Consider the following 23,306-nt stretch of genomic DNA (forward strand, 5'->3'; position numbering starts at 1 on the left):
ATTTCCCCCTTATAAGTGAAGTGGGAAGAAACAAAAACTGTACCCCAGTGTCACTCTCATGAATCTTTTGATAATTATTTTGGACTTGCATTGATGGAAGTTGTCAATCCTTTCTCAGGGCTCAGGGATACTAATGAAAGAAGGTGAACAAAAAGCACCACTTTGCAAATGGATCAAATCTTTTTCACTTTCAAATAAAGTAGTAGAAAGTGAGGACTGCAGATGCTGGAGATCAGACTTGAGAGTGTGGTTCTCCAAAAACACAGCAGGTCAGGCAGCATCCAAGGAGCAGGAGAATTGACGTTTCCAGCATAAGCCCTTGAAGGGGCTTGACTGCTGCCTGACCTGCTGTGCTTTTCCAGCACCACACTCTCGACCCCCACTTTCAAATAAAATCTAATTCACTAAAGAAAGTTTGGAAGCAACTTAAGAGCCTGTGTTTTAATCCAGTATTTGAAAATCAACTGTATTCCCATCTAGACTTAGACATATTCAGAACATGACTGCAAATATCCTGGCAGCAAAAGTACCATTTCACTCACAATGTTAGCTTGAGAAGTAGCACTGATTTTGCTAAATATGGTGCTTGCACATTTCATACATTTTACTCTATTTAAGTCACAATTGATATAAAAAGAAAAACATCACATCCTTAAATATGTACTTTTACTTCTTATTCCCTGTCTCTGGCACAGAATTGCACAAATTTCTTCCAAACAGGCAAATATCCCATTTGCCTTACATATTGAAAGTCCAGAAATTATGTCTTGGAAGTACATTTGGCTCTTGTATTTTAATATTGCGCAATGTCATTTCTATGTTTCTGAATATCTCACTGATAATTGCCAACAACTCCTTAAGAGTAACTGAGGTATTTGTAAGCATTATATAACAAGCTGACTACGTTCATTAGTCCTCAGTTAATTATGTCATGTCAGCAATGACAAGTCAGGATATAAATTAATGCTGGACATTAATTTGCTCATTTTTTTCTTTGAACATAGTTTTTCATTTCTCCTGGCAACAACTTCTATTCATATTTTATAGATTCTGAATTTAATTGCATGCAAGCTTAACAAATACTAAATTGCATAGATTATCAACACATTGTCTATTTGAACTGTGACAAGCAGATTAGAAAATGAATCAGTGGAAGCATGAAATTAGTGTGACTCAGTAATAGCGAGAAGGTTGGTCCTCCAAGTAAACTCAATTCCAGTCTCTATTCATCTTGCAAACAGATTCTGACAGATTTGGTCACTTGCTATTCAGAGTCTATGCTTTTCCCAATAGGTGGCAGAAAAATTAAAAGGGGTGAGTAGCAATCCACACGATCTCCAAAATGCAGGGCACACGGGGCATTGGCAAACATATATCTGCCAGGTTGATAAAAGTAGGGACAACTTATACAAAAAAATCTTTAGACAGAAGAAAAGCATTTTTTTAATTTGAAGCCCACATCCTGATTGTGGGTGATGTAGGTAAATAACTAGTCACTGTGTATAAGGCTTTTATTCTGTGATTATAATTTGCATGCAAATATCCACATCTTACCTAGTAATTAAAACAGCATTATCATGATGAGCAATCCCATTTTCTGGAATGGTGTTTCCATCATTTTGGTGAGAAAGAATGGATTTCTGCCATTTACAGAAGCTGTCCAAGGACTTGTCTGCATGATGATTTATCTCCAAGTTTGGCTACAATGCAACAAGTATACCAGAGAAATCCAAACATATTACTGAAGAACCAGTTCTTCTTCAAAGAATAAAAACCAAGATGATAATTAGTAAGGGCAGCTTGCTTTTTAATTTTTCGTTTGAAAACGTACCCTTTATTTTATATAACGATTTTCTGATGTCTGACTTCGGCCAAATAAATTAAAAACACATCAAGAGACAAAGAACTTATAAATATTTCTTGTTGAAAGCATTTATAATGTTATTACACATACAACCAGAATATTTCTTCTGCTGTATTTTCCAGTAACAGAAACTTTCTTCCAATTTTTGTAAAACAATCAAAATTTTAAAAGTGACAATTAAAATAGTAGACATTTTGGATTCCTCAGCTTACCTGATCTTCAGTAAGAACAATCAGACGAGTGACTATTATGTTCACAACATTTCCTAGACTGGAATCACGGTAAAGTTTGGCAACCTGACCTCCAGAAAATAAGAAAAGACACAAAGTCAGACAAAAGTAAAATTCCTCTTTCTGCTTCTGATTTTAGTGTGACAACTTCACATTGACAGCAATATCATAATTAACAACTGCTTCACAGGGGGTTTTATGAAATCATGCTCTCAGAACAGAGACTTCAACATATGAATAAATGGACAGACAGCCAGGGGAGTGAATGCTTCAATTCTGATTTATGCCTTCAGCTGAGGGGAATACCCTGCCAAGAACATGTTGTTATAAAGTTATTTGTCATCACTTAAAACTAGTATCTAAAATCTTTCTGTTTAAAGTAAGCATTGCCTTAATTTTGCATATTATATTTTTACATTTTTTTTACATTTATAGATCGACACAGGTAGTTGTAAATAGATTTTTCAGCTTCCATGTTCTTCACGCTCCTATTTTCACTAATAATTGCCATAGCCAAAAAGATCCAAATATATTCTTGCAATGTTCTTATTTATACTCTATTTACTGCAATGTGACATACACTATTACGGGACTGAAATCTTAGATTAATTAATTGTTAGGAATCTTGGGGAAATTTGAACCCAGTAGAAACTGTGGGTGAGAAATAAAAGTGGAATTTAATCATTAGTTTCACTTTAATATGTTCAGTGGCCACCCAAAGCCAGCAGGATCTACCTTAACATGTCTTAAAGGGCTCCAATAGCGTAATCAAGGTTCAACTGCAATATTTACCAGACGATTATATAATGGGATAGCAATGTGAAGTAGATCATAGGGCTTGGAAAGGCTCAGAAACACAAGCACTTTTTTAAAAAATACAGATCGCTTTGTCCTGGAGGAGCAAGAATACTCTGAACTGGAAGGCAAGCATGACTTTGCCAGTCTTCACTGCAAACTCTTTTGGGCCAAACAATTAGTACTTATGCGAATGTCTAACACCATTCCCTTTGGTCCCCAGGACCAGCCTGCTACTATGGGTTGTAACAACAAGGCACCCAATTCCTCCGATATCCAATTTAGTAGGAGATCACTGTCATGTCAGTAAGAGTTCACTGCAAGATTACGGGAGCTTCTCTCTGCCACTCCCAAACGGGGCAATAGCTCTCTTGTCTGTATTCCTGAATGGTATTAAAATCAATACTATCATCTCAGTACTATCTGTGGCTTCAAAATTGCAATTACGTTAGCTCGGTTGTGTTGAATGAGTGAGGTGCTGTGAGAAAGGATTTCTCACACGTGGGCTTCCTACATGAAGTGAGAAAAAGTTCAGTGGACAATCAATGGTTTTTTAGAAGGAGGGGCAGAGGTTGCAAAGCCCAAGTGGAATGTTATGGCCTCTCTTGTGGCGAGGGTTTGGAGGCAGGAAGGATCTTTAAATAGGCAGGAAGTCTGAATCCCACCACCTTGCTGCCTCCACCAGAATTAAAACAAGCCCATGATTGGACTTCCCACCCTGTTACTAAATGAAGCCCTTATGTGGACAATTAACGATTGCTTAAAGGTCTCATCATGCCATCACCAGGACAAACCCAATTGCAAGTAGTCTTACTGTGCACAGCAGCTAAAACTATACAGCCTACTCATGGTCTGCTGCCACTTCAGGGAGTGGGTGAGAGACCTCTTATTGAAACACACTCACGAGTCTGATTAAAGGATTGGCATCAGGAACAGGAGCCACTCAGAACCGACCCTGTTGTTGCCGCTGACAATCACCATCCCACTCCCACCCACCGGGCCCCCACCACCAACCCCCCCCCCCAACCCTGCCTTGGCACTTTTCGACCAAACGCCTCAAAAGTAAGTGCTGTTCCAGCAGAAACCTCAAGCTCCCTACATCACCACTTCATTAAAAACAGCAAGCAGCCTCTGAATGGCTAGCAGCTCCCAATGAGGAGGAATTCTCATGCCACAGTCCTTGATCATGGGAAAGGCCCACTGATGGCCATTTAATACTGACTTTCTTTCCTACAGGAGGCATCCCTGGTGTCTTGTTTACTCTCCAGTCAGCAAGCAAAACCCTTTACCCTTCCAAAATCTCCAGCTGTCCCCAGTCTCTTAACATCCTGAATCTTTTCAATTCAGTCATGGAAGGTGAAGGATGATATTCCAAGTCAGAAGGCAGTTGCTGCCCTTAAGTAGCCATGTAAGAGCCTTCTACCCACCAATGATGAGAAGGGGTGGAGGATGGGGGAAGTATCACTCAATCCCCTGGACTGACTTTATAACAGGCTCCCCCATGGAGATAATACGCTGCAGGTTGATTTAACAGGCTGAAGGTTGGGCTTCTGTCCTTCAGTGAAAGGAATGCCCATCATTGTGTGCTATCAGCAGATCAGATTAGGTGACAGCCTTATAGTCCCAGTAGCATCAGCAGAGACTAGTGGGTGTTGCTGCTACTGCAGTGAGGCCTGTGATCACAACATTTGCCTCCTATTTGCAGGGTGCCTTGTATTTTTATATCTTTTGTCAGTGAAGCCTTTACTTTGACCTTTACTCCTCACATTTTATTTAGATATTTGAAAGATATTTGTTGTTTGAGCTTTCCTTTCTCAGAATTAACACTTTCTAAATTAATGAGCAGATACCCAAATTGTTCATTGTTCCATCACCAGCAACTGGGAACTCCACCTACTGCTGATAGCACACAATGATGGGCATTCCTTTCACTGAGGGACAGAAGCCCAACCCTCAGCTTGTTAAGTCAACCTGCAGTGTATTATCTTCCTGGGGGAACCTGTCTTAAAGTCAGTCCAAGGGATTAAATGATACTGCCTCCACCCCACTCTCTGAAATATTCGGTACATGGATTCGAAGGTCAACCACTAAGAACTGATAACTATTGAGAGACAGTGAGACTAACTACAAATTAAGCAATTTTCACAATTTTTACACGAATTTGTAAATTCCAGAACTAAACTTTAAATACGCACCATCGGAAAAACTAAGCAGTGAAAAGTATATTTTATTTGTCACCATGAAAATAAATTATTCTTAATATCAGAAGAAAGAAACCAAACCTGCAATAATTAACAAGTTTAAAGGAATAATCTGATCCTGGGAAGACTACACATTTCTGTGGGTGACATGGTGCCTCAGTGGTTATCCTCACAGCAGCAGGGTCCCAGGTTTGATTCCAGCCTCGGGCGACTATCTGTGTGGAGTTTGCACATTCTCCCCGTGTCTGCGTGGGCTTCCTCGGGGTACTCCGGTTTCCTCGGGGTGCAGTCCAAAGATGTGCAGGTCAGGTGAATTGGCCGTGCTAAATTGCCCATAGCGGTAGGTGCATTAGTCAGAGGGTACTGGGTCTGGGTGGGTTACTCTTCGGAGGGTTGGTGTTGACTGATTGGGCTGAAGGGCCTGTTTCTATTCTGTAGGGAATCTAATCCACTGAAGTGTCTAATTTTTAAAGTGAAACTGCTCCCTCATTCTTCTATCCATGCATATATAATTAATTTCATGAAGAGAATGAAAATGAAAAACTGAAGAATTTAATGGGACTGCAAGCTCTGAAATGCCCTTGATCTGATATCAAACATCCTGACATCTGAGATGTGACTACAGAGATGCACTGGTTGTGATCTTCCCAAATTCCTTATGTTCTAGAATGGTACCAGCAAGTGGCCTCAAGTAGCAAATGTTACACAGGTTTCAAGAAAGGAAGGAGAGAGAAAACAGGAAACCACAGATCAATTAGCCTGACATCAGTCATCTCTATTTATTACAACTGGAATCCAGGACTAATGAAGTGTTAACAAGTCACTTAGAAAACTATGGTATGAGTAGTCTGCCAGTTGTAGGAGTAGGAAATCCTGTTTGACAGATTTTTAAAAGATTTTTGAGAATCTAATGAGCCAGACAGATAAAAGAGAATCGGCATGTGTCATGTATTTGGATTTTCAAATGACATTCGGTGAAGTGACACTCAACTATTTGTTGTGCAAGATACGGGCTCATAGATTAGGGGTTGAGGGTAATACATCAGCATAGATAACTGATTAGTTAAAGGACAGAAATTCAACAATAGAAAAAAAAGGTTATTTTCAGGTTGATAGGCTATTACTGGTTGGATGCAGAAAGGATCAGTATCTCACATTCTCATTATCTATATTAATGCATTATAGTGAGTGTAATGTATCCACTTTTCTGGCAATATTAAGCTAGCTGAAACAAACAAGCTATGAAACAAACATCAAGGGCTGATATATTCCATAGGCCTTGGAACTTGTGTATTAGGATTAATTGTTGGATCCCAAGCCCATTCTTCCTGGCAATGAGACCAAGGGCACATCTTCTGGAATGTAAGTCATAAATTGGTTGCCTTGACTCTTGCTAAGCCTTTTGTGACAAAAGGTGGACTCCTGATGCTGCAGACCCAGTCACATGACTGACAGGTTTTGCAGAATTGCAGGAGCTGCTGAGGCAAGTTGGAAACCTGATTTGCCTTTCCAAAATGTAGCTCCTCAGATTTATCTAAATTAAACTCCATCTGCCACTCCTCAGCCCATTGGCCCGTTGTACTCTGAGGTGGCCTTCTTCACTGTCCACTACACCTCCAATTTTAGTGTAATCCTCAAACTTACTAATTATACTTCCGATGTTCACATCCAAATCATTTATATAAGTGACGAAAAGCAAAGTGTGTTAAATATTTGCAGATTGGTAGTCAACAGGTTTGGCCATGTTAAGGACATACCTTCCCTGAGTATGAATCACTGGAGTGGGACTCAACTCAGAGCTTCTGGCCTAGACGTGATTCATGGAACACTATGAATCATGTCCAGGCCTCACAAAATGGCTCTGAGGTCCAGTCGGTGCTTTCAGCAGAACCTTTAAAGTAGGGAAGGAAGCCCTACTGCCTATTCTCCAATCGTTCTCCCCAATCCCTCTTGCAAATCTACACTTTCCTGCCCTTTCTCTCAGTTCTGACCCCTCCCTTGCCCCCTATTGCATACCCACTCCTTTTGCCCCTCTCTCAGATCCAGTCCTCCCATCATGTCTCACAGATGTACCCCTCCCTTGCCCTTTCTCACAACTTAATTCCTCCCCTGACTCCTCTCAGAGCTCTACCACTCCTCTACCCCTTCTTGTAGATCTACCTTTCCACTGCCACCTCTTGCAGATCTACTCCTGGCCCTCCTCACAGACCTACCTCTCCCATACCCCTCTCAACTCCATTACCCCTCTTACCGCTGTACCCATTGCCCCCTTACAGAATTACTCCTCTCCTTCATCTGACAGCTCTATCCCTCCCCTGTCCCCTTACAGTTTTACCCCTGCCTGTCCCCTCTTACAGTTTTACCTGTCCTCTGCCCCTCTACCCTACATTCACCACCCTGACATCTCTACCATTCCTATATCTACGATGCTCACCCTGTTGTCTGAACTTAACCCTCTCCCTCTCACAGCTGTAATTCCAGCTTTACCCCAATCTCCCCACCAATACCTCAACATCACAATGGCTCTCAGAGCTCAAACAGCCAACAACCCCAACAGCTCTCACCAAACTCTATATAACACCCCCCACCCTCTCACAGCTTTCATATATCTACCTGTCCCCCAGTCACACTGTCTGTAATTTAGAAACACTCCCCAAATAACTCTACCCACAATCTCCATGGCTTTCAGAGCCCCATCTTCCTCCTCCATATAGAGATCTCAGAGATCAATCCCCTCACCCAGAACTCTATTTCCCTTGACAGGTGATAGCTCTGACAGCTCTATACCCACTTCATCTCCTCATAGAATTTAGAAGAACTCCCCTTATCTGCTCCAAACTACAATCTCTTTGGCTTTCAGCGCTCCAACCCAACCCCCACAAGGCTCTCAGAGATCAAACCCTCCATCCATAGCTCTCTTGCCCCCACAGGGATAGCTGTCATAGTTCTATTCCCATCCCGTCACCCTGCAGTGCCTCTAATTCAGAAGGATACAGATTCTTTAAATCTGGGAAAATTCAATAGGTCAGATACTGAGAGCTTTTTACCTCCCTTGGCTCCCATGTCTACAGCCAGAGTGCACAATCTCAGGGTAAGGGAACAGCTGTTTTAGACTGAGCTGAGGAAAATTTTCTTCCTCAGTGTATGTGAATCTTTGAAATTCTCTACTCCATAAGGTGATAGGTGTACAGTCAAGGTTAAGATTGATGTAATTGTGAACTCAATAGGAATCAAGGGATATATAGACTGGGCAAGAAGGTGGTGTTGAGTTTAAGGATTACCCATGATCATGTTAGTTGGAACCAGGCTCAAATGCCCATATATGTTCTAAACCTGGTCCTATTTCCTCTGTTATTATGCTCTTATGAACAATACAGCAATGATCTTATTGGTTATAAAATGCCTACATTATTGTCTTGCAATTGGCTTCCTGGAATCTATTAGCTTCATTCTCTCTCTGTGATGCACAAACAAAGAAATATTTTTTTTTCAAATTGGTAAATTGGGGTTAATACAAAAGGGTTGATTTTGGCTCTGCCCACATGGCAGTAACCAATCAGGGAGCAGTTAAAATGCTCAGGTGAATTATCCACCTGCATTCATTAGGTCTCAGCTGCAACTTGTACTCCAGTTCAATCAGAAAAGCCAGTGCAGCTTTCTTGTCAGGTCAGGGCATCCAGGAAGTGAACCTGGACATTAGGGTATAAAGCGAGTGCTAAGCCTACACCAACCAACAGTGAGACCACCTTTGCCCCCAATGTTTACATCCAATCAGACACCCATGGGTCTGCTGTACAGACTCTTCATGCTGCCATCCCTGCATCTGAAGTCCCAGCAGTGCCATTGCGAAGAGAGATCACTGCTGAAGCATGCTTGAGACCTCAAGGTTCTCGGAGAAAGTGAGGACTGCAGATGCTGGAGATCAGAGCTGAAAATGTGTTGCTGGAAAAGCGCAGCAGGTCAGGCAGCATCCAGGGAACAGGAGAATCAACGTTTTGGGCATGAGCCCTTCTTCAGGAATCCTGGTTGGGTGCAAATTTTGTTGGTCTGAACATAGTCTGGAATCCGGGCGGGGTCAGTCGGTTCCATAGACAGGGGCTGAGGAAGGAGATGTGGCTGTAGTAGCGAGTCTGTTTGAGAACGTGGCTGAAGAGCTTCTGGGCAGAGGAGATGACCTGGGGTGTGCAGTGAGAGAGGGACTCACTGAAATCCTTGTAGAGGGAGGAAGAGAGCTTCTTCAAGGAAGGCATCCTTGCAAGAGGTTAAAATCTAGGAGAAAGTGAGGACTGCAGATGCTGGAGATCAGAACTGAAAATGTGTTGCTGGAAAAGCGCAGCAGGTCAGGCAGCATCCAAGGAGCAGGAGAATCGACGTTTCGGACATGCACAAAACGTCGATTCTCCTGCTCCTTGGATGCTGCCTGACCTGCTGCGCTTTTCCAGCAACACATTTTCACCTCAAGGTTCTGGGCCAAGTGAGTCAAAGAAACAAACTACTCAGGAACTGGAGGGTCAGAGAGGAAACCTCCTCCAGGGAGATCACTGCCTGTCTTGAAGTGGCATGTGTATCATAGGTAGGAGCAAATTACTGCAGATGCTGGAATCTGTACCGAAAACAAAACACACTGGAAATCACAGTGGGTCAGGCAGCATCTGTGGACAAAGAACAAGCTACTGTTTCCAGTCTAGATGACCCTTCATCAGAGCTGATTTGAAATGTGGAGGGACAGCATTAATGTAATAGTTGTGGGCCTGGGGGAGTGGAGTGTTGTGGAAGAAAGGGTGTTGATAGTGCAGATTAAGTGACTGGAATGTGAGAGTAGCAGAACAATGGTGCGAAAACTGCCGGACTGGGAAGGAGAGATGGTCCCACTAAGGTGAGGGGATGGGGAGACAGGACGTAGTGACAGAGAATGTAACAAGTAAAGATAAAAGAAAGGGAACAAACGGGAGTGGGTTCACAGTCTGAAGGCGCTGAACTTAATATAAAGTTCAGTAGGTTGTAAACTGCCAAGTCAGAAGATGAGATGTTGTTCCTCCAGTTTGCACTGTGATTCACTGGAGCATTGCAGCATGCTGGGAACAGACAGGTGGGCATACAAGCTGGAAGTTGTGTTAAAATGACCGGCTACGGCAAGATCAGGGTCATGCTTGCGCACAGACCAGAGATGTTCTGCAAAGTGGTCACCCAGTCTGTGCTTGGTTTCCCCAATGTAGAGTGGCCACTCTGGGTGCAGCAAGTGCAATACACGAGGTTGGTGGAGTTACCGGTGAAATGCTGCTTCACCTGAAAAGACTGACTGGGCCCTTGCATGGTGAGTAGGGGGGGAGGTGAAGGGCAGGTGTTACACCTTCTGCAGTTATACGGGAAGATGTTGCAGAAAGGGGGTTGGTGTTAGTGCTCTATGAATGGACTAGGGTGTCTCAGAGGGAACAATCCCTGTGAAATGCAGACAAGGGTGTGAGGGGAAGATGTGTTTGCTGGTGGCATTCTGCTGGAGTTTTCTGAAATGGTGGAGGATGATCCTTTGAATGCAGAGGCTGGTGGGACGAAACATGAGGACAAGGGGGACCCGACCACACTGTTGTGAGTGATGGGAAGGTGCAGGGGCAGAAGCATGGGTGACAGGAGGATGTGGTTGAGGGCCCCGTCAAACACATTGAGAGGGAAACCACAGTTATGGAAGAAGGTAACCATATCAGCAGTGCTGTTTTCAAAGATGGGATCATCCAAATAGATATGATGTAGGCGAAGGAACTGGGAGAATGGGATGGAGTCCTTGCAGGACATGGGGCATGAAGATCTGTAGTGTAGGTAACCATGGGAGTCAGTGCTTTGTAGTGGATAGCAGTGGACAGTTTATTCCCATAAATGGAGACAGAGAGGTCAAGGAAAAGAAGGCAAGTGTTGTAAATGGGCAATGAGAAAGTTTATAGAGGGTTGAAAACTGGAGGCAAACTGAACACATTTTTCAAGGTCCAGGCAGGAGCATGAACAGTCACCGATGTACTGAGAAAGTACTGAGAAAGTGAGAGGGTGACTGGAAGAAAGATTGTTCCACATACCCCATAAAGGGACAGGCATAACTGGGGCCCATGTGGGTGCCCATAGTCTCTCCTTTGACTTGGCAGAAGTGAGCTGAATTAAAGGAAACATTGTTCAGTGCGAAAACAAGTTCAGCCAAGTGGAGGAGAGCACTGGTGGATGGGGATTGTTCAGGTCTGCAATGAACATCATATCCTGCTGCTGAGAAAATGCCTTGGAGGTGGGATAAGGAGCTATCCCTGCATAGCTCTCCATGGCTTTACCTGCCTTTTACCTCCCAGCTTGCCATTTGGAGACATTCAAAATGCTGTCCTGAAGCACACCTCCGGCTCTCAAAAATGAATATTCAATCTCCCTCTACTTTGGGTTTCTGACTGACAACATCCTCCAGGAACTCCCTTCTTAGGGCATGCCATCTCTTTGGTGCCAAGACTGTGGCCTCTTTCCAGCTAAACCTCCGCTCCCTTGCCTTCTGGCCAGAGAACACGTCCTGCTCAGTTCAGGCAGGCAGCATTATTGACGAGGCCCTGATGGAACTAAATCATTTTCTCAGACTGAAGTCATCCTTTTCAAGAACGTAGTCTTTGAGTTATATTGTGCAATAAAAGATACTGATGCTTAAAATGTTCATTTGAAATTCTATTCTTCTATTTCAGTCACGGTAATCATTCATTCATAGTACATAAATCAATGCCTCAGCTATAATAGCATTGAGATGGACTTTAGACAACTCTTATTCAAGGCCAAGAAAATCGATTCAACAAATGTTTATAATTTTAAAATACAAAGGGATAAAACTTACAATATTCATTACTGATAAGATATAATGTTCGATATCCTTACGACCATGATATCCCACCATCATTTTGTCTGCCACTACAAGAGTTTCCACAAAGCGTTCAAGGCTTACTGATCTCCTTTGTCGATGGGCACTGGTTTCAGTTTTGTTCTTTGGCAATGAGGTTGGAAAGGCCGAGTGATGATTTAACCACCACGGCTTTCTTCTTCCTGTGCGGTCTTCTAGGAGTGAAGATAATCAACCATGTTAGCCAGATGAGTTATTTAACAGTTTATAATCCAGCTGCTTTAAAATGTGGAGCTTCACCTTCATGAATTGAAACAACCACTAATTAAAGGACAGGAAAACAGAATATGTTTGGTCAAATTTTATGGAAAATGAAATGAGCTCAAAATTTATTCATGCCTGTCTTGATGCAAACAGTAAAACTCTCAGGTGGGTCTCCCTTTTAGTTATACTGACCAAGTAGCAGCACAGATCAAAGGCACATCTAAACATTCTGAACCAGCATCAGCTTCAGACTAACTTGAAAGCTGTTCAGGATGATTAGTTTCCAACATTGCCTTCTTAGAATATTTGATCTTTTGCATTGTACAGTGGACCCCACCTAAATTAGCAAGGGACTGAAAAGAAAGATTATTCTTCATAGTGAGGAATGGTAAAAAATACATTTTGCAAATGCACCTTTAACCTTAGTACATTCCAAAGTGCTTTGTAAACAATTTGTCTATTTTTTGCAGTGAACTTGTTTTGCATTTGCAGTCATTTTTGATGTGTAAACAAGATGTATACAGCAAGGCTTCGCAAATGTTCAAATACCAGACTAGTTAATCTGTTTAGGTTGGTTGAGAGGCTTTTGCTCAAGATATAAGCAAACATTCCAACTTGCATGAAATGTGTTGGAACATTTTTCATCCGCCTCAATACAAAGACAGGGCTTCAGTTTAATATTTCATTTTAATCCCAACAGAAAATTGATTGCAACATGAGGGGTCATCATCATTTTACAAAATTCCTAAAATGTAAATGTATCACAGATTACACGTACATCCACTTTTTCAGTTCTGAAAACTATATCAGAAAGAGAAAGATTCCATTAGCTCAGTGTGGTCCTCATCTGTGACCAAAAATGCCACACCATGCTAGTGAATGCCTATGCTGAATACCAGATACACCATTGTCTAATGTAAACTACGACTAAGACAAACTACACACTTTTTATCTCTTATGCTGTCGCTGGGCATTGTGCCCTCTGACTTTGTATATTTTGGTACAAATACTCAGGTTAAATAAAGGGATAAGGTCCCAAAAACGGAATATAAATTAGGAAACAAGTTGAAAAGTAGGACCTCAAATGTTCCAACATGTTTAACGCAAGTTGGAATGTTTCCTTATATCCTGATTTTAGGATTACTATTAGGGCCACATGCTTGTCAGTGTAGAAATAGTAGTATATATTGGATAAACATGTGGCTGAAGAAACTGTGTGAGGAGGAGGAGGGTTTCATAGTCTTGGGGAATTGGGATTGGTTCTGAGGGAGGTGGGACCAGTACAAACTGGACACGCCCTATGTAGGCCTGGGACTCATGTCTTAGAGGGAGCATTGGCTACAGTGGTTCGGGAGACTTAAAATTAAAACGGCAGTGGGATAGGAACCAGTCCAAGAAGTCAGAGGAAGGGAAATCAAGAACAAAAACAAAAGACTGAAAAGTGATAAGCAGAGAAACCGAAGGTCAAACACGGACACAGTGAAAAATAAAAGGAACGGGTCAAGAATAGTTAAAAAGGCAAGTCTTAAGGATTTGAGCTCAATGAGCAGTGCATTTCCAATAAAGTGGATGAATTAATTGCTCAAATAGATTTTAAAAATGATATGATATAGTCAGGAATATGGAGATATGGCTGCAGGGTGACCAGCGATAGGAATTGAATATCTGGGGTATTCAGTGTTTAGGAAGAACCAACAAAAAGGAAACGTGGTGGGGTTGTATTGCTGGTTAAAGAGGATGTAATGCAATAGTAAGGAAGGACATTAGCTCCAATGATATGGAACCTGTATGGGTAGAGCTAAGAAATGCAAAGAAGCAAATTAGTGGGGGCTGTATATAGACCCCCAAACTGGAGGGATGATGTTGTGAATGGCATTAAACACAAAATTAGAGATACATGCAATAAAAGTAAATCATAATTATGAGAGACTTTAATCTGCATATAGATTGTGCAAATGAATTTAGTAGTAATAATAGAGGAGGAATACCTGGAGTGCATATAAAATGATTTTCTGGATCAATACGGTGAGGAACCAACTAAATAACAGGCCATCATAGACTACACATTGTGCAATGAGAAAGGAGTAACTGGCAATCTAGTTGTGCAAGATTACTGAGGATGAACAATCATAGTATGAAGGAATTTGTCATCAAGATGGAGAGAGATCCATTTGGTTCTGAGACCAGGGTCCTGAATCTAAATACAGGAACCTATGATGGTGTGAGGTGTGAGTTGGCTATGCTAAATTAGAGAACACTACTGAAAGGGATAACAATGGCAATGACAAACATCAAAGAGCACATGCATGAACTGCCATAATTGTTCATTACTGTCTGGTATAAAACGGCAAAGGTGGTCAAACCACAATTTACAAGGGAAATTAGAGATAGTATTGGACTCAATGAATTGGCACACAAATTGGCTTGAAGAAAAGAATAGCAGACCAGAGGAGGGTGAACAGTTTAGAATTCAGCAATGGAGGACAAAAGAGTTGATTAAGAAAAAGAGTAGAGAGTAAGCCTGTGGGGAATATAAAAACTGACTGTAAAAGTTCATGTAAATATGTCATAGAGACGTACAGCACAGAAACACACCCTTCGATCCAACGCGGCCATGCTGACCAGGAATCCTAAATTAATCCAGTCACATGGGCCAGTACTGGCCCATATCCCTCAAAACCCTTCCCATTCTTGTACCCATCCAGATGCCTTTTAAATGTTGTAATTGTACCAGCCTCCACCACTTCCTCTGGCAGCTCATTCTATACATGCACCACCCTTTGTATGAAAAAGTTGCCCCTTTGGTCTCTTTTACATCTTTCCTCTCTCACCCTAAACTTATGCCCTCTAGTTCTGGACTCCCCCACCTCAGGGACAAGACTTTGTTTATTTATCCTATCCATGCATCTCATGATTTTATAAACCTCTATAAGGTCACCCCTCAGCCTCTGACGCTCCAGGGAAAACAGCCCCAGCCTATTCAGACTTTCCCTATAGCTCAAACTTTCCAACCCTGGCAACATCCTTGTAAATCTTTTCTGAACCCTTTCAAGTTTCACAACATTCTTTCTATAGGAGGGAGACCTGAATTGCATGCAATATTCCAAAAGTGGGCAAACCAAGGTCCTTTACAGCTGCAATATGACCTCCCAACTCCTTTACTCAATTCTCTAACCAATAATAGAAAAAGCTTGGTGAAGCCAAAAGTAAGTCCCTTACAGTCAAAAAGAGGAAAATTTATACTGGGGAACAAAGAAATGTCTGACCAACTTAATACAGTAAATTTAATTTACTACCTCTAGAGTTAGGAGTGTGCCCATTGATTAAATATTGTTTAAAAACACACATTAAGTAATAGAAATGTAATGCAGGGGGTATACACATCACTGTTATACTATATTTATGGCATAAATGACTTAAATAATAATTCATCTTTACCTTAAATAAAATGTACTGACAGAGAGCCTCACTTGCACTCTCAACTATCTACTCAGACATGGTGGTAGATCACAGTATTTGAGGAGCAACTGAATTGAAATTGAATCAACTGCTGATATTTCATGTGGCCATTCGACTGAGCCACAAGCATATTCACATTGAGGTAAATAAATTAATAAACCTATGATAATTTGATGGAATAAACATTGTGGTATTTGAGGTACATATTTTCTGCCAGTTTATCAAGAGTGCCGATTCACAAGGTGCTGGTTAAAACAAAGCTTGCTGTACATACTTTGGCTCTGTGTTCACAAATGAGGACACAAGTAACATGCCAGAAGAGTTGGGGGACACGGTGAGCTGTGAGATGGCAGCAGAGATGATTCAGGGTGTTGTGGTCAAGCTGAATGAGTGGACAAATGCATGGCAGATGCAGTAAGATGGATAAATTTGAAGTTATCCACTTTGGTAGTAAAAACAGGAAGGTGGATTATTATCTGAATGGCTATAACTTCAGAGGGAAATATGCAGTGAGACCTGAAGATCCCCCTACACCTGTTGCTAAAAGAAAGCACGCAGGTGCAGCAGGTGAAAAAGAAACTGAAAGATATTTTGACCTTCATAATGGAAGAAGTCAAGGATAGGAACCAGGGATGTCTAGCTGCAATTGGAGCTTGGTGAAACCACACCTGGAACATTATGTACAGTCTTGGTCTACTTAACCCCAGGTCCGAGTCTTTCCAAAAAGTAGAATCATCTTATCTGTGTCCACTCTATTCAGGCCTCACAGTATCCTGTAGGTTCCAATTGGATCTGTCCACAAAAATTACCCTGACCTTCCAGATGCCTGCCAATTCAACACAACACAGTGTTCCCTGGCCAACATCTCGGTTTCGTCTTGCTGCAGTGCTCCAGCGAAACTCAGTGCAAACTGGAAGAGCAGCATCTCATTCTCCCCTTGGGACCTTGCAGCCTTTAGGACTCAATGTCAAGTTGAATAATTTTAGAGTCTAAGCACCTTCTCCTTATCACAACCCCACAACCCCACACACCAGGCCTTGTCATCACATGGGCTGCTACCACAAACAACCCATTGTCATCCATTAACAGTCCCCATTAGCAGCCATTGATTCTCCCGGCTGATCTTTACACATTCCTTTGTCTGTCAAGCTGTTTTTCTCTCTCTCAGGGTCCTATCTCCACCTATCGTTTACTCCTCCCTCCTCCCCCACCCCATCTTCAGAATATATTTCCTTGCAACAATCATTTCTGAAGAGTCATTGGACCTGAAATGTTAACTCTGCTTTCTCTCCAGAGATACTGTCAGTGTTGAGTTTTTCCAGCAATTCTATTGTTTCTGATTTCCAGCATTCACAGTTCTTTTGTTTTTTTTCCATTACAGAAAGGAGATTGCCTGCTCTTTATCTTGCTTGACCTGCTAAAATTCATCTAATTTTTCTGCGTTATATGCCTTTGTGCAAGGGGATCATGTTCACACTCACACCCTTTGCACAACGTATCAATGCCATTGCACAGCTCCCCATGGGGCCTTCATTGTTTCATATTACCAGGGACTCAGTCTCCCCTCCAAAGCAAGAAAGAGCCTTGGGCTCTCTACCTTCCTCATGAAGAGTTTAAATATATCAGCTTTCTTCAATGTGCCAAGAATGGCCCTTTACACTGCCACAGTCCTTCAAATCCTACAGCAACAAAACATTTTCCTGTCCATTTTAGTATCTAAGGTTTCAATATATGAAATATATTGTTTGTGAAATAGTATTGAAAAGTGGTTGATCCAAGAAGTACAACAGGCTGAATAAGTTCAAGCCCTAGGAACTGATAAAAGTTTCTTTGGTGATTTAATGGTACAAACAGTTAGAAAGGGAAAATATAAATCACAGAATGGATACAGCAATCCATTCATTCCATTGTGCATACATTGGTTCTACAAAGGAACAATTGACCTAGTGACACTCCCTGAGCTTCTCCCTTTAGCTGTGCACGTTCTACTTTTCCAGCGAATATTAATTTCCTCCTGACTTTCTCAACTGAACCTGCCTCTACAATATTCTCAAGCAGTATGCAAGTTAGCTCACTGAACTTGAAGGTTTGTTTTCAGACGTTTTGTCACCATACTAGGTAACATCATCAGTGAGAGCCTCTGGTGAAGCACTGGTGGGATGTCCTGCCTCTCTATTTATAGGTCTTGGTTTCTTAAGGTGTGTAATGTCATTTGTGGGTTTTTTTCAAGAGAAGGTAGATAGGGTTCAAATCAATGTATTATTGATGGAGTTCTGGTTAGAATGCCACACCTCTCAGAATTCTCGTGCGTGTTTTTGTTTCACCTATCGTAGGACTTGCATGTTGTCCCAGTCAATGCGGTGTCCTTCTTTGTCTTCATGTATAGAAACTAGTGATAATGGGTCGTGTCTTTTGGTGGCTAGTTGGTGATCATGTGTCCTGGAGGCAAGTTTCCTGCTAGTCTTCCGATGTGGTGTTTTTTACACTGTCAAGCAGTGATCATGTGTCCTGGAGGCAAGTTTCCTGCTAGTCTTCCGATGTGGTGTTTTTTACACTGTCAAGCAGTGATTTGCAGATCCTAACCACTTAATGCATGAAAATGTTGTAACTCACGTAACTATGACTTAATTCGTCAAATATCTTGTATCTGTGCCTTCTTGTTCTTAATCCTTGGGAACAGCAGTTTTTCCCCCTACTCTGTCTAGACATTTCATGATTTTGAATACCTCTACCAAATTTCCTCATAAATTTCCCTTCTTCATGGAAAAGGAGGGTGGTGAGGGTCTACAATGCAATATCTAGGAGGGTAGTTGAGGCAGGTATCCTCACAATCTTTCAAAAGTACTTGTATGCAGACTTGAAGTGTCATAACATTCAAGACTATGCGCCTAGTGCTGGAAAATGGGACTAGTGTAAGTAGTGGTGTATTTTCTGGTGGCACAGACTCAAAGGGTCTCTTCTGTACTGTATGATTCTGTGATTCTTTGAAAACGGTCTCAACTTCATCAATTCAACAGCATAAAAGAAAACCCTTGTTCATAGAAATATTTTCATCAATCTTTTCTGCACTTTCTTGAATTAATTTACCTTTCCTAAAGTTCACTGCCCAGAAATGGTCACAATGCATCAATTGAGGCCAACTCAATGTTCTACACAAATTTAACATAGCGTCTTTGCTTCTCTACTCTACCACCTTATAAAGCTGAGGATACTAGATGCATTATTAACCACAGTCTGTCAATCTGATTTGCCAATTTTATTGATTTATACACATGGATCACCTGCAGATCTATCTACTCCTCCTGCATCCCATTTAGACTAGTTTATATTTCCTTTCATTGTTCTTCCAACTAAGCATAATCATTTCACATCTCTTTGCATTAACTTTCATCTGCAACTTACCTGTCTGTTCCACTAACCTGTTGACATCCTTCAGAAGTCCTAAACTAACCTTCTCACAGTTCACAATACATCTACATTTTCCATCATCCACAAATGTTAAACTTGTACCTTGATTCATCTGACTCAGTCAATTCTGAATCCATGTTGTCACTGTCCCTTTTATTTAATAATTTTTCTCACAAGTCTGTTGTGCAACAAATAATTGTTTGCATGTCCATGCACAGCACATCAATAATTTTACACTTATCATCTCATGTTGTTACGTCTTTTAAAAATGTCAGCAAGTTACTTAACCATGATTCTGTCTTAACAAATCTATGTCAACTTTTCCTAATTAACTCGTATTCACCTAAATGATTATTAATTTTGCTATAAATTACCATTTCAGGATATTAACTGAGGTTAAACTAATAGACCTGGGCTGCTGGGCTTATTTTTACACTTTTTTTAAACAACAGTCCAACGTTGGCAATCACCACCTCCGTCAGAAATGAAGATTGGATACTTATCCCAGTGCCCTACATTGCCTCTAACTTTTCCTGACACTGCGTGGACTTCTGAGATGTGTATGGTGCAGTGACTACCAGACCAGAAGGCCTGCTCTCAATTCTGTCAATATCTTCATCTTTAAAAAAATCTGTTTTTAGCTATCCAATATCTCCTCCTAATCAATTTGAAAACCTATTGAAGTACCTGATTTACCCCTTCTTTAACCATGACTATAGCAGCATTTTCTTCCATGGTAAAGACAGATAAAAACTATATATTTCATGCCTCAGGTTTGCTCCCGAGCTCCATGTATGAATCTTCTTTTTGAGTCCTGATTGACCCAACCCCTCCTTTTATCTCTCTATTAATATTTATGCATCTACACTTGACATTTGGTTTCCCTTTTATGTCAGCTGCTTGTCTCTTTTCATTCTTTCTTTTTACTAACATTTACTAGTTATATGCCTGTAGAAGAGTTTGAAATATTCTTCCATGTTAGCTGCCAGTTCCTATTACACATTCACTTTGCTTCTTGTATTTGCTTTTGTCATTCCAACCCCGCCCCCCAAAAAACCTTCTACATTCAGCTTGGATCTCAGTTGTATGATCTTCATGACATCTGCAATAAGCACAATTTTTTTCTTCATCTTAGTCAGCATCTCTTCTGTCCTATCTTTCCTCTTGGCAGGAACACACTATGACTGCACCCAAACTACCTGTCTGTAAAGGCAGCCCATGATTCAGTTACTGTTTTGCCCGCCAATGTTTGACTCCAATTTTTGAGGTCCAGATTTATCCTTACTAGGGCTTTCCTCTGGTTAATTATTCTTACTTAGGTCTTTTGTTGTTTGGTCTTTTCCAAAATTAACATAAACCATGGATCAAAACGTTCTAAATGTTTCTCTGCTGACACTTTCACTGGACTCATCTCATCCCCAAGAACCAGCCTTTCTCATTCAATAGAAAATGTACTGCTGTAAGAAATTCTACTCAGCACACAATTCTATTCCCTCTCTGCCCTTTACACAAGTATTATCCTCATCCATATTTAGATAATTAAAGTTTCTCAATGTAACTATGGTATAAGTCTTGCACCTCTCTGCAATTTCCTTGCAAATTTGTTCCTCTTTCTGACGAGTTAGGCCCTGTAATCTTGGTGCATGAATCACAAAAGGTTGGTTTGTTGATGCAGCAGGTAATTAAGAAGGCAATGGAATATTTGTCCTTCATTGTTAGAGGGATGGAATTTAAAACCAGGGAGGTTATGCTGCAGCTGAACTGGATGCTGGTAAAGCCACACCTGTGTACTGTGTACAGTTTTGGTCTCCTAACTTGAGAAAGAATGTACTCACACTGGAGGGAGTGCAAAAGAGGTTCACTATGTTGATTCCACAATTGAGAGGGTTAGCTTATGAGGAGGGACTGAGTAGACTGGGACTACATTCATTAGGATTTAGAAACTGAGAAGATATCTTATAAAAACATATAAATTTATGAAGGAAATAGATAACTTAGAAGCAGCGAGGTTGTTTCCACTGGCAGAAACTAGAACTAGGTGGCAAAGCCTCAAACTAAGGTGGAGCAGATTTAGGACTGAGCAGAAGATGAATGTCTTCTCCCAAAGAGTTGTGAATCTGTGGAATTCCCTGCCCGGTGAAGCAGTTGAGGCTACTTCGTTGCATGTTTTTAAGGCAAACTTAGATCGATTTTTGAACAGCAAAGGAATTAAGGGTTATGGTGATCAGGTGGGTAAGTGGAGCTGAGTCATGAAGTCATAGAGTCATAGAGATATACAAGACAGAAACAGGCCTTCGGTCCAATTCATCCATGCTGCCCAGATACCCTAACCTAATATAGTCCCATTTACCAGCACTTTGCCCATATCCATCTAAACCCTTCCTATTCATATACCCATCCAAATGCCGTTTTAATGCTGTAATGCCCCCACCACTTCCTCTGGCAGCTCATTCCATACATGTATCACCCGCTGTGTGAAAAAGTTCCCTCTTAGGTCCCTTTTATATCTTTCCCCTCTCACCCTAAATCTATGCCCTCTAGTTCTGGACTCCCCACCCCAGGAACAAGACTTTGTCAAGTTATCCTATCCATGCCCCTCATGACTTTATTAATAAGGTCACCCTTCAGCTTCCCCCACTCCAGGGAAAACAGCCCCAGCCTATTCAGCCTCTCCCTAGAGCTCAATTCTTCCAACCCTGGCAACATCCTTGTAAATCTTTTCTGAACCTTTTCAAGTCTCAGAATATTCCAAAGCATTCTAACCAATGCCCTGTACAGCCACAACATGACCTCGCAAATCATATACTCAATGCTCTGACCAATAATGGAAAGCATACTAAATGCCTTCTTCACTATCCTATCTACCTGTGACTCTATTTTCAAAGAACTATGAATCTGCACTCTTTGTTCAGCAACAGTCCATAGGACCTTACTATTAAGTGTGTAAGTCCTGCTCTGACTTGCTTTTCCAAAATGCAGCACCTCACATTTATCTAAATTAAACTCCATCTGTCACTCCTCAGCCCATCTAATCAAGATCTTGTTGTAATCTGAGGTAACCTTCTTCACTGTCCACTACATCTCCAATTTTTGTGTCATCTGCAAACTTACCAACTATATTTCCTATGTTCAGATTCAAATCATTTATATAAATGACGAAAAGCAGTGGACCCAGCACCGATCCTTGTGGTACACCACTGGTTTCAGGAGTCCTGTCTGAAAAGCAACCCTCCACCATCACCCTCTGTCTTCCACCTTTGAGCCAGTTCTGTATCCAATTGGCTAGCTCTCCCTGTATTCCATGAGATCTAATTTTGCTAACCAGCCTCCCATGAGGAATCTTGTCGAATGCCTTACTGAAGTCCATGTAGATCACGTCTACTGCTCTGCTCTCATCAATCCTCTTTGTTACTTCTTCAAAAAACTCAATCACGTTTGTGAGACATGACCTCCATAATTAGTCCTTACTTTTCCAAATACATGTAATCCTTTGCCCCTCCAACAACTTGCCCCCACGAGAAAGATCAACCATCTCCTATTTCTTATGTTTTTATGTAACTGCACTATTTTTATTCTTTAGTTTTTGCCAAATACATTCCATTTTCAATCCCCATGGACATCCTCTCTCTCCAGCAATGCAATGTGCTCCCTGCTCAATATTGCCATCCACCCCCTTTTCCTTCCTTTCCTGTTTTTGTTTTGGATGCAGGAATATTTAATAGCTAGTCCTGTCCTTCTTTGAGCGAGACTTCTGCCTCTTTGAAACCAGAGCTAGAGCTGTAACTGATGACACTTTCTTGATAAATAGTTACCATGAAATGGAAAGCATCCTGAATTTCCCACATACCATGCTGTGTCATTCTTCTGTCTATTAGATAATAAACCTTATTTCAATACTAAACTTTACTGCGAACAAGCTTTTACCATTAATCACAAATATTAATACAGGGTATACCATACTAATTAAAAACAAAGGAGAAGACTAACCAGCTCTTACTTTTGTTGGTGCCGCCTAAATATAGTGAAGCTAACTGAAATTTTTTAACATTATTAATCCCTCAGCTGCTTAAACTCAGTCTCTAACTTTGGAGAAATGGAAAATAGCAGCAAACTCAGCAACCAATCAATTCAAGGCATTCCTATGAAGTGACCGGAAAGACATGAAATTTGAAAGGGTTCAGAAAAGATTAACAAGGATGTTCCCAGGGTTGGAGGATTTGAGCTATAGGGAGAGG

At 41.3% G+C, this 23,306-nt stretch overlaps 1 protein-coding gene across 1 annotated transcript in view; it reads right to left on the reverse strand.

Annotated features, from left to right (window-relative positions):
• adamts6 (ADAM metallopeptidase with thrombospondin type 1 motif, 6) overlaps positions 1-23,306 on the reverse strand; it is a 301,285-nt gene that overhangs the window by 248,967 nt on the left and 29,012 nt on the right. The window contains exons 6-8 of the mRNA XM_043689575.1: positions 11,938-12,155; positions 2,077-2,160; positions 1,555-1,700 (exon numbers count right to left, since the gene is read on the reverse strand). Of these exons, the coding sequence (XP_043545510.1) occupies positions 1,555-1,700; positions 2,077-2,160; positions 11,938-12,155 (448 nt within the window). The remainder of the gene's footprint in view (positions 1-1,554; positions 1,701-2,076; positions 2,161-11,937; positions 12,156-23,306) is intronic.

Source organism: Chiloscyllium plagiosum, chromosome 1 (genome assembly GCF_004010195.1).
Source record: "Chiloscyllium plagiosum isolate BGI_BamShark_2017 chromosome 1, ASM401019v2, whole genome shotgun sequence".
NCBI lineage: Eukaryota > Metazoa > Chordata > Chondrichthyes > Orectolobiformes > Hemiscylliidae > Chiloscyllium > Chiloscyllium plagiosum.